Source organism: Orcinus orca, chromosome 2 (assembly GCF_937001465.1).
Source record: "Orcinus orca chromosome 2, mOrcOrc1.1, whole genome shotgun sequence".
Lineage (NCBI taxonomy): Eukaryota > Metazoa > Chordata > Mammalia > Artiodactyla > Delphinidae > Orcinus > Orcinus orca.
In genome coordinates this window covers 168,232,083-168,243,911 of record NC_064560.1, presented here as the reverse complement: position 1 = coordinate 168,243,911, position 11,829 = coordinate 168,232,083, and the positions used below count along the sequence as shown (strand labels likewise).

Genomic DNA, 11,829 nt, shown 5'->3' with positions numbered 1-11,829 from the left:
AGAAGGAGGTGACATGAATATGGGAAGCCTTTGGGTGCGTGGAGGCCGACTTCTGCTTCTGGAACTGTTTGTGCCTCTGTGGACTTAGATGAGCCACTTCACATCTCTGGGTCTGGGGAGCACGCAGATGAGCAGGGGAGAACGCAGCACGGCCAGCGGAGCGGCTGCCTTGTAGCACTGGGGCCACCCGGGCAGACAGGCGGCACTGCTGTCCACCCTGCGTGCTTGAGTCCTCTTCACAGTCCAGCCTGGGCAAACACAGGCCTTTCCCACCATTTCTTCAGTGGGCAAACCACAGGGCACGGAGTAAGCGCAGCTCTGCGGTCTTCTTCTTTAGGTTAAGAAAGTTAGGGCATGAGTCAGAACTGCTCCTGGGATTTGTATTTATATAGTGTCATATATTTATTTCTTAACATTGTGTCATACAGCACATATACAAATTACGAATACCTGGCATTTGTATTTATATAATGTCTTACATAGAGTGTCATATATATTTATATGGTGTCATATATATGACAGTGTAAATACAAGTCAAGGGTGTTCATATACATATTACAAATACCTACTACATTATAGGTATATATAGGTAAATACCTATATATATGGGTATTTGTACGTATATATATATATATACACACACACACATATACACACACACACATATATGTATAGGTATTTGTGTGTATATATAAAACACTATATATAAAGAGGAATCACATATACAGACAGACAGACACACACACACACACGCACACACACACAGTCACTGTTTAAGCTACCTAAGGCTTCCCAATGAAACCACAGACAAAAAACATTTGACTCTTATTGAGGGTTGACTTGTGTCCCCCAAAAGATATACTGAAGTCTTACTTAACCTGTGAACATGACTTTATTTGTAAATAGGAACTCTGCAGTTGTAACTAAGATGTAAATTAAGATGAGCTCATACGAGAGTAGGGTGGACCCTTATTCCAACATGACTGGTGTCATAAGGAGAGTAGAGACACAGAGACAGACATACACAGGAAGAAGACACAGACACACAGGGAAGATGGCCACATGGAGATGGAGACAGACACTGGAGTGATGGAACTACAAGGATTGCCAGCAACCACCGGAAACTAGGAAGCAGCAGGGAAGGATCCTTCCCGAGAGCCTTCAGGGGAGCATGGCCTTGCAGGCCCCTTAATTTCAGACTTCTGGCCTCCAGAACTGTGAGAGAATACATTTCTGTTGTTTTAAGCCACCCAGTTAAGTACCAGTGTGTGGGAGTTTGCTAGGGCCAACCTAGGAAACTAACAGGACTCCTGCTGCAGAGTGGAAGGGAAGCAAAGCCTCTGTGTTCATCAGGCTTTTACATCTGCTGAGCCCCGCCATTCCTGGCCCCTTCCTCTGGCACTCTCTCTCTCAGGGGAAGGGGTAGGGTGGAGGTACTTAACTGTTTCCAACTGAAACCAACATCTGACAGGTTATGAAGGCCTCACACCCCCAACTCCTCTGTGGTGATGGCTGATACCTAAGGGCACCTGGTCACCACCCTAAGCCCAAGCTTTGGTCACCTGGAAGTGGGGAGATGAGAGAGGATGACACTTCACAGCCTTTCTCTCCCTGTCCCACACCCTCCTGGCACCAGGACAGCTTTTTTGAGAGCTTTGAGCTCTCAAAGGGTGGTAGAAATTTATGTGTCTCTAGATCAGAGTTCGGGCTATTAGAGAGTTTTCTCTTTTCACTTTAATGGTACACAGGAATTCTCCCCAACCCCTTCAAAACAGGCACACATCTTTTTAAAATTTGCACCTTTTTTTTTTCAGACTGGTTTCCTATGGTGAAGGAAAGGCTAGGAAATGCCCAGTAAATCATCTGTCTGTCCTCACTCAACTGAGAGGCAGGAAATGCCGAGAACAGTCCCCTTACCTTTTCCACTTTGCATATAACAAGAGCTATGAGGACCCTTTGAAGGGCAGCCCCTCTGACAGCAATATGAATTCTTCAAGGCAACTGGACTGTTTCTAGGGACGAGACCCAAAGGCAGCAGGCACATTTGGGATGCTGACTGCCTCCGCCATCAGCCCCTTCCATGGTCAGCCTCTCCCTGGGCTGGCCTTGGGAAGCGGATTCAATCAACAACGATCTAAGGGGTTCCAGGTCCGTGGCATGGTAGTAAGTCTGTGCAGGACACAAGGAATTTTAATCCCTAGTCCTTGTCTTTAAGGAGTTTACAATCTAGACGGCGTGACAGCTCAGTCATGAACTTCAAGATAACGACCCCATACAAGGGGGTTTATGGAAACGTCCAAGGAGAGGTTGGGTGTGTGTGGGGAGGAACAGAAGATGCTTGCCGGTGGCCAGCAAAGGCTTCTTGGAAGAGCTGAAGAAGGCTCTGGCGGAGGCATGAAGACTAGGTAGGGTCTGGGAACATGGGAAGAAGGAGAAGAAGATGCCGGAGCTCCCGAGGACAGCCTGGAACGGGGGGTGAGGGAGGCAGGGAGGCACGTGGCTCCTCAGGGGACGGTGAGAAGGCCGGGGTGCATGGAGAACACCAGGCAGGGGCAGGAAACAGGGCTGGAGAGGTGGGCAGCAGCTTTCTGGCAGGGGTTGGGAGTGGGGGGTGTGTCTTGAGAGCCCAGCTGAGGATGGTGGGCTGTGGAGGGGGACAGACTGAAACTGGGCCCGAAACCTGCGCAAACTGGCTGTCCCTCCCGAGAAGGTTGTCTCCCCTCGGACTCGAATTCAGAGAAAGGCCTGTCAGGCCTGATGTGGACTCCACGGCGGGCTTCCCGGTGGCCATGCGGGGGATTCTGACGTGCACTTCAGAGCAAACCTTCCCTCAAGCCTCCTGGGGCGTTTTCTCCTCCAGTTTCCCACGCTAGAATCAGCCCTGACGGCTCACTGTCCCACTTGCTCTTTCTGGCCACCTCCCCCCTCAGACGCCCCGCCCACCCCCTGGGCGTCCCCCTCACCCGGCCCCCGCCATTCGGGGCAGGTGGGCCTCCCCTTCGGGAATTAGAGGCATCTTCTTCGGCTGGGCCTGCTTTTCTCCCCGCGACCAGTTCTCCGGCTCTCCTGGGGCCACCGCCTTCCATCTGGCCCTGACTTTCAGGAACAGCGCGGGAGGGAACAGGCTGCTCTGCTGGTGAGGACAGGAGGGGGGCTGGGAGGCCACTGGCTCCCGTTGCGGCCTGAGGAAGGCCCTGGGAGGGAGAAGACCTCAAAAGGAGGATAGGAAAGTCAGGCCCAAGGGTGGGTCTTTCCCGTTTGAGGTCTGTCCCCGGTACCTGAGCGGGAGCCACGAGCCTTTGTCTGCACCCTTCAGCACCACTTCTCCAGGCCCCAGAAGGCTCCAGACACATGTGGACATTTGGTACTTATGTACTGAATGAATGAAGTCGGGGTGAAGGGGTGAGCGGGTAAATGAGTAACTCAGCAGAGCCCCCGTGGAAGAGAAGGGACCCTCTGCAACCCCACGGCAGGTGATGGGGTTCTGGACAATCTACCCCCAAATATGGCAACTTAGCATATGAAATATTTTAAGCTGAAAGAGTCTGAGAAAACAGTGGAAGCAGGAAGGTCACTCTGACAGTTCCCCTGACCCTTCTCCCCTGAAACAGCCCATAAAACCCTCACGTGAGTGGTGCCCTCCCATACCCAGAGGTACATCTTGTCTCCGAAGACAAAGGAACACCGAGAAGGATCCTAACAGGCCTTGCTGAGTTTCCCCAGTTCGCTCCTCTGACCTCGTGTTCCTTAAGCTATCATATTCCTCCACGACTGCCCACTCCTCATCAGACACAGCATAAAAATATCAAATCTGTTTCCTTGGGTCTTCCTTCCCTTATGAAGGCCCTCGTGTCACACAAAACTGACATTAAATAAGTGTGTATGCTTCTCTCCTGCTAATCTGCCTTTGGCAGTTTAATTTTCAAACCCAGCCAGGGATCCTGAGAGGGTCCAGGAAAACTTTTGCCTCCCTTACACAGGTCGATGAGCAGACGTCCCAGGAATTCCAGCATGCAGAGGAGAGGGGACCTCACTCCATCTGGGTCCCCTATGCCTGTCTCCCGTTTCCCCTGCACTGAAAACGTCCTCTGTGACCACACTTCTCAGCCACCATTAGATGGACCAGGAGATGCTGACTGGTTTAGGGTACGACTCATCCACTTCTCTTGAGGGCCACTGTGGGTTGTTTCCCCCAGCAATGTCTGCTGCGTGGACTGGATGTCAAGGCTTAATGTGTTATCCCTTCCAGAAATATTTTAATTTTAAGAGATGACTGCTGAGCACATAGCATTTAACAGAGGAGAAGGGAAGGAGAGAAAGGGACCTAACACATACGGATTCCCTCTTATGAACTCGACACCATGCTAGTGCTCTTAAGAAGTCTTTATTTATTCTAATACCTTTACTGCTACTCATTCAACTGTTCCTTTTTGAGCACCTACTATGTTCCAGGCATGGTCTAGACTTGAGGAAACATCAGGGAGAAAAACAGACAAAAATCCTGTCCTCATCACATTTACATTCTAGTAGAGAAAACAAACAATAAACAAGAAGATGAGTAGCATGTATAAGATACTAGAAGGTGATCAATGCTATGGAGAAAAATAAAGCTGGGGAGGAGACAGGAAGTACCAGCGCTGGGAGCTGGTGGTGGGAGAGGCACAATGAAAACAAGTTGGTCAGGGAAGGCACCACTGAGAAGGTGATATCTAAGCAAGACTTGAAGCGGCCAGGGAGTGAGCCCCGGCAACATCTGGGGGAGAAGAGTACAGGTGTAGGACCTACCTGCAGAGAAGAAGGTGTGATCCTGTGGCAGGGACCTGCCTGGTCTGTTCAAGGCACAGGGAGGAGGCCAGTTTGGCAGGTAGAATACTAAGTCCACTCTCTAAACATGGAGACAACTAGCTTTTCCTGGTAGCTCACCTGGTTAACTCATCTTGCTAAGGAGGTCAAAGTCATAGGCTTAGGATACATTTGTTTTCCAGCAAAAGTCATCTCGCAAGGGCAGAAGAATGGACGATTTATCACAGCTCTGTCCTTCATGCTGGTCTCGAGCCCAACTCCACTGCTGCCACCTGTCTGTTTACACAAATCACACTCTCTGAGCCTTCTGTAAAATGGGCGTATACTTAATAACGTTCACCCCAAGAGACTGTGCCACTATAGTGTATAAAGCACTATGTAAACTGAGGTGTTCTGTAGAAATTCTTCACTGTTGTTCTTATTATACCATAAAGCAACTCAGGGGCTCTGTTCAGCTCACATTGGGTCTGTAAAGCCATTTTAACAGGCAAATATAATTTCTTAGTTCTGTTTGCTAAGTTGTAAAGCCTATTTTTACTTATTATTGGGGTGGGAAAAGACTTCATGAGGCTCTCTGGCTGACCTGTCAGTCCATTTCCCAGACCTGAGATAATCCTACGATCCCCACCCTTACCCACACCCCACCTTAGCTTCTGTCTCCCAGCCTCACTGGAGTTGCGTGTCTGTGCCAATGGCCTGTATTACTCAATCCCATGGTGTGACCTCAACTGGGCTCTCAGTGCTGCCGAACAGTTTTCATCCTTTGGTTGAAAGCCCTTGTTTGCTTCCTGCAGTGACAGCTCCAAACCCAAGTCCCCAACCCCAATCTACTCCCCTCGTTGCCAGCAGATGGCCTGGCTTTGGCCACACTAGGAGGTGCAAGTTCAACAATGTGGGCTTCTCCCTGCCTGAACATTCCTTTCCACGCCTCAGTCTACTCTTTACCCTTCTTTTCTAGATCCAGGGCCAACACCATCTCCCAGTGGAGGGGATAATGTCTTTCTGTGCTGGTGAGCACATCACACTTTCTATAAAAGCAATCAGAGTGAACCGAAAGAATTTATGAATGAGGAAGTTGATTGTTGTGTTGCTTATAACAGCAAAAACTGGGAAGCAGCTCTCTGTCCAGCAATAGGGAATTGTTTAAACTAATTACGGGTACAGCCATGAGATGGCAAGAAAAACTTTATAAGCAGTAAGAGCCCAATGTTTCAAAGAGCTAAAAAAAATTTTTTTTTTTTTTTTTAGTAACAACAGACACAAATATGTGCATTGGAGAAAAAAAGACTGGAAGGAAATACACAAAAATAGAAACTGATTATCTCCAGGTGATGAGATTATGAGTGATTTTTTTGCTTTTAGTACTTTATTCTGAAATTTCTACTGTAAGCAACAGTATTCTTATAATTAGAACAAAAGGCAAAAATATTATTAACAATGTCTCTCTGAAGAAAAGCTGCCTGTGATTCAGTTCTGCTTCTTGCCCTTTAAATGCAGCCTTTCCTGGGTGGTGTCTGGTTGACAGCTGCACAGTAACTCTTGTTACATGTAAGGACTAGAAGCAAAGAAAACCATAACCAATTAACATTACAGTGGGAACCGAGGCGTGCAGAATGGAAAGGCCTCAACGGGAATGTGTTATTACTAATTTTTTTTTTTTTCCACGGTGGGACAGGTGTTTAGGGGAATGCACTGAATTTGCTCTAGATAATTTATTTTTTTAAATACTTTGATTACTTCATTTTTCGCCTCTGTTTTCATGGGAACTTTTAACATGTGGAAACGTTTGGTTACGGCTATCTCATTCTAAGTCTCCTTAATTTATTTATGTGAGGCCCTACTGTGTGCCAGCCCTGGTGGTGGAAGGGGTTGTCTGCCAGGGGTTCTCAACATGGGATTGTGTGGCACCCTTACCAGAGGCTTTGGAATCGTCTGGGGGGTGTTTTTTTGAGTGCCAAAATGATTTTGAGTGCCAAAACGATTGAATGTTTTTTTGAGTGCCAAAATGCCAAGGGCGCTACTGACTTACTGGGTGAGGACCAGGGTTGCTGAACAGTCTACAATATGTAGACAGTCCTGTGTTACCAAGAACTGACCTACTCCCAGTGCCAACACTCTGGGGGAGAAGAACGGAACTGGACAGTTGATGCAGACCATGTCTGGGAGGGATGGAGAGAAAGGAAGGGACAGTTGCTTCTTGGCGGCAGCCCAGCATCACCATGCTGAGATTCAGGGTTACTGGATCGCCCAGATTTTCCGACAAAGCCAGAGATGTAGATGGTGATGTAAAATTTCCTGATTTTTAAAAAACACTGCATGGGCCAAACAAAACACATCTGTGGGCCAGATTTGGCCCTCGGGTTGCCAATGTGCAACGCTGTCTTAAGGAAAGACACAGTCTCTGTCTTCATAAGGGTATAACAGAGCCCTTATGAGTTCAAGTTCAAGAGTGGACAAACCTGGGTTCAAATTGCAGCCCTATCATTCACTACCTACGACTTCAGGCAAGTAAACATCGTCTGAACCTCACTTTCCTACTCCGTAAAACAGAACTAATGGGAACACTCATTGGCGTGCTATGAAGATTAATCCCAGCAGAAGTCCCCAGCACCTTGCACACGGGGAATGCTTAATAAAGTAGAGTGATCATTATTAGTAAGGATGTCACAGTCTAACATAAGCACCTACTGTGTACAGCACACTGTGCTAAGTGCTGAGGACTTATAAATAGGTGTGAGAGAAAGTCCTTGACCCAGAGGTGTTTTCATTCCGGAAAGAGAGAGAAACCCTGGACGTAAATATTGTGAGCCAGTCAGATATAAGAATGTGACCCACATCAGACAGTTACAGGAGACCAGAGGAGGGCATTTCTCGTGAAGGGGGTGGGGTAGAGTCCATCCAGACGGAGGGAGAAGGGGAGGTGAAGCCCAAGCAAAGGAGACCTTATAAAATCACAGTAACAACTGAGTGCTTACCACATGCTAGACCCGCTCTGAGTACTCCATGGGTGGTAAATACGTTTCTTTGGCCTCATACACGTGAGGGACAAGGCACACGATGGGAAGGGTCCCCTGGAGCCAGGGCATGGGGGAGCTGACTGCCGGGCCAGAGCATGGTGGAGTATCTCACTTGTTGGCGGGATAGTGGAAGCAAGGAAGCGACATGTAGGAGCAGCCATCAGGGGTCAGTGTGCAAGGGATGGAGCAGAAGTGGAGACGAGGCAGCAGACTTACGGGGAGGCCCCGTGTGGGGCCCGGGAATGGGTAATGGGTGGGAGCCCTGCGAGGGGTGCTTTCTTTACCAGGACTCTGGATGGAGGAAATTTGGGAGGTGGTGAGGGATGCTGTCAAAACTGACTGCCTGGGGGATGATGGGAATTTTATAGAAGGAAAACAATTTTAAACTCTTGTCTCCTCCCACTTCCATGCTTCCCCGGCTCTCCTTCCAATACCCACCACTAGCATGTCCGTGTTCTCTACTGACCAGACCTTGTGGTTGCAAATGCCTTCTCCTTAACTATTTTTGAAAATCTGGAAGCAACTCTTTCTTTTGCTAATGTACTGTTATTTTCAAATCTCTCCAGAAAGCCTGTACTTAGCCCGCCTTTGTCGCCACCTCTCTAGAACACAGATCACTGCTAGGGTTGATGGCTGGGGTGTAGCAAAGCCTCCAGAGTTTTGACCCATCAGGGCTGGCTGATGTAAAATTCCATACTGCATACAAAGGAAGAGTGCACTTAGCAAATTCTGTGAAACAATTTTTTCAGGGGGAAACAGGTAATCCACTAAAAGAACCAACTGTTTCCAAGCACTCCAACACCATTTACAGTCCAACAGGCAAAATGCTGTTTATACACGAGGCCCATCTACTTTTCAAAGTAGAGCAGGCCACACCTCTCTTAGGGAAGATTTTTCTTAGCTGTGATTCTGATTTATTCGACAGGATGGAGAGTAATGAGACTATTTGGCTGGGGATGTGTGATGCCTGAGGCTCTCTAGACCGTAACCCGAATTAGTCCAAACCAGTGTCATTTCATGGCAGTGCATCTTTAGCATGAAAGATTCCATGAATAATAACTTACCACCCTGGCCCCATAACTGCGGTACAACTGTCGGTGGGGATCACGCCCCTTAACAGTCTTCCAGGAAAGGACCCCTTGCTCTGAAGTGAGTAAAATGCCCTTGTGTCCATATTTCCAAGAGGCAAAGTAAACAAATGCAAGTATGTGGTAGTCGGACCACCTGCAGGCTAGAAGGGAGTGTCTGTCTGTAGTGTATACACAGGAAGGGAGCAGGGCCCACTGAACAGAGCTGAGAGGGTCTCTTCCTGGTGCACCATCAGAAGACATCTGAGTCCCACTAGTTCTTTTCCTGAAGCGGGACAGCCTATGTCCCCCTTCAGAGACCCCCACCTAATTCTTCTCCTAGGTCCCACCCCACCCTGTGAAACAGATGCAGGACAGCTTGCAGTGGCAGTGTTACTAGACAGCAGTCAGAGCTGACCAACGTTCTCACAGGCTGCCTTCTCGTAGACAACAGGTTTCCTCTCCCCAGGGATGACCAAGGAACAGCTCAGCATCTATCAGCAGGGACTGCGGTAGGATTGTGGTTCCCTCAGTAACAAAGAAATACCTATCAGACCCTTCTTTCCTTCTTCTAGAACCTTCTGTAAAAATGTATCCGGGGCACGGACGAAGCAGCAGACATAGGCTAACGAGCACGTGGCTACCGGGCCCCGTGATCCGGCTCAGGTCACTTCTCCTCGGTCAAATGGGGAGTTAGGCTCAAAGAAATCTGAGTTGGTTCCTGGGCCGAACATTCTGTGACTTCTAGACACAGCGGCTCAAAAACGGGGACTGTTCCAAGTCAGACTCAGAGCCTGGGAATTACCATTGTCCTGCTGAGGTGGTGGGACGGGTGGCTGGAAGCATATCTGATGGCTTTTGAAGGACCCTACCCGGCCCTGGGCTCAAAGCTCTCTCAGCTCCCACCCTGAAGTGTCACCCTCCCAGTCACTCCCTGGGGATTTGAATCCTCCAAAGGACTGTTCAGGGGTCCTGTAATCAAATGCAAATTACGCCTTTAAGCACGAAAGGGGTGGGAGGGAGGAGGGATTCGCTGACAACCCTGGGAGCCTAGCCTAAGGCCCTTGGGAGTGACAGCCCCCCACAGGGGGAGGTCAGGAGGGAAAGAGCAGAAAAGGGAGGGAGCCCAGGAAGGGTCAGAGGCCTCCGGCGGCCCCCACTTCATCTCCAGTGTGCCCCCGAACACGGTCCTGGACGGGGGGCTTAATCCTGGGGCCGCTCACCCTTGGCATTGTCCTGGCCCTGCCCACGCATCACTGTTCACTGGCTGCACTTTTGGCCCGCCCGTGCTAACCTGCAATTCTACAGGCTAGGCTCAGAACCCAGACTCATCCCCTCGCTTCCTCTCATTCCTTCCCAGGCTCAGAGAAGTCAGTACTGAACACAAGGAGAGGGGGGCCCGATGGGGCCATAGCTTGGAGAAGAATGGCGCACAGAGAGTGGCAGGGCCAGCTAGGAACCAGCTCCAATAGAGTAAACCAAACTCTCCTCCCTGCCCCTCCCCATGCCAGCCCACAACCCTTTCCCATCAGCCAGTCTAAAATTACCATTTTACAGCATCTGCAGCCAAGCTGAGCACTAAACAAGATGAATAGCCGTGACGCACGAGCTGAGTGGAAGTATGCAGCGGGGCTGGGCTGGGCTGGGCACCAGGGTGAGTGAGCCATAGGGGGCGAGCGGGGAGGTCCCAGGCAGGGTGACGGACAGGATTCACCCAGCTCTAAAGGGAGGTGGTAGAGGAACAAGGAAGCCCCAGCAATGTCAGTCTGCTAGAAAAAGAGAGAGATGGAGCAATTAACAGAGAGAGAGACAGAGAGAGGGAGAGAGGGAGAGTTAGAGATAGATAGATATTGATACAGATGGATAGATAGGTAGATAGATAGATAGGCAGATAGTTAATAGATAGATAGAATATGATGCTAACTTTACAAAGCTTCTCCCTCTCGTCCTTCTGCTTCCCTCCCTAAGAGGAAACTGCGGGGGGCGGGGTCCTCCACTGGACTCTTGTTTTGAACTCTTACAGTGGGACACCCATGTCTGTGAACCCCCTTCCCCCAAGCAGCCTTTTCCAGGGAAGCTCTGGTCAACCACACAGACTAAATAACTCTATTCATAAAAAGTTCCTGAAAGTCTTGGCGATGGAGCTCTGGGAGAGACCAAGAAGGGAATGATATGAGTGTGTTCTAAGTCAGGGTGTTCCAACACTCTGTCCCAGCCTGGCCTGTTCTTTCCCTGGGAGGGAAAATGCCCAGGTAGAGAGTGGAGACTCATGACCTGCAGATGCTTCCTCAGAGAACTTCAGAGCCGGGAGGACCAGGGAAAGAGATGAGCTAAGGAACTGAGGTCCACAGACTTGGAGACCCGTGCTGATTCTCCCATCCCAGGGCTCACAGAAGATTCCCTGGTGCTCTAGGACTCTGAGTGAGCGGGACTCCTGGATCCCTACACTCCTCCCTGGAGCCAGAGCAACCCCACTTTGGTCCGCTTTGTGTCCTGGGCTTCTCTTTAGGTTTTCATTCCTTTTCCACAACATTTTCAGTGACTAGAATAAGTGTGGAAATCACTGACCTGTACTGGCAGGCAGGAAGTGGAAGCCAGTACATGGTGGCTGGAAGGAAGGCAGGCAGAATGAGGGTCTATAGAAACAGGGTGGGATGTGGCAGAGGATGCTGAGAAAAGAAGGTCAACACCGAGGGGAGGTTGAGATCAGCACTAACGTGTGAACCAGCTCCCAGAGGAAAACGTCTCCCCAAGAGAAGTGGAACCAGCTGCTGTCTACAATCACCCTGCTAGACCCTGAACCGGACCCCAAAGTAGGGCCATTCGTTAGGCAACGGTCTAGTCCCCATGAGCCATTCTTGGTAGGAGGTGATGAGAGGCAGGGCGTGCTGGTGTTGCAGTCGTAGCTGCCCACTCAAAAATATTTCCAAGTGGAGGACATC

At 49.6% G+C, this 11,829-nt stretch overlaps 1 protein-coding gene across 1 annotated transcript in view; it reads right to left on the bottom strand.

The window, feature by feature from the left end:
- Positions 1 to 2,969: 2,969 nt before the first annotated feature.
- RAD51B (RAD51 paralog B) overlaps positions 2,970 to 11,829 on the bottom strand; it is a 690,361-nt gene continuing 681,501 nt past the window's right edge. The window contains exons 11-12 of the mRNA XM_049706908.1: positions 4,973 to 5,079; positions 2,970 to 4,214 (exon numbers count right to left, since the gene is read on the bottom strand). Of these exons, the coding sequence (XP_049562865.1) occupies positions 4,104 to 4,214; positions 4,973 to 5,079 (218 nt within the window). The 3' untranslated portion in view covers positions 2,970 to 4,103. The remainder of the gene's footprint in view (positions 4,215 to 4,972; positions 5,080 to 11,829) is intronic.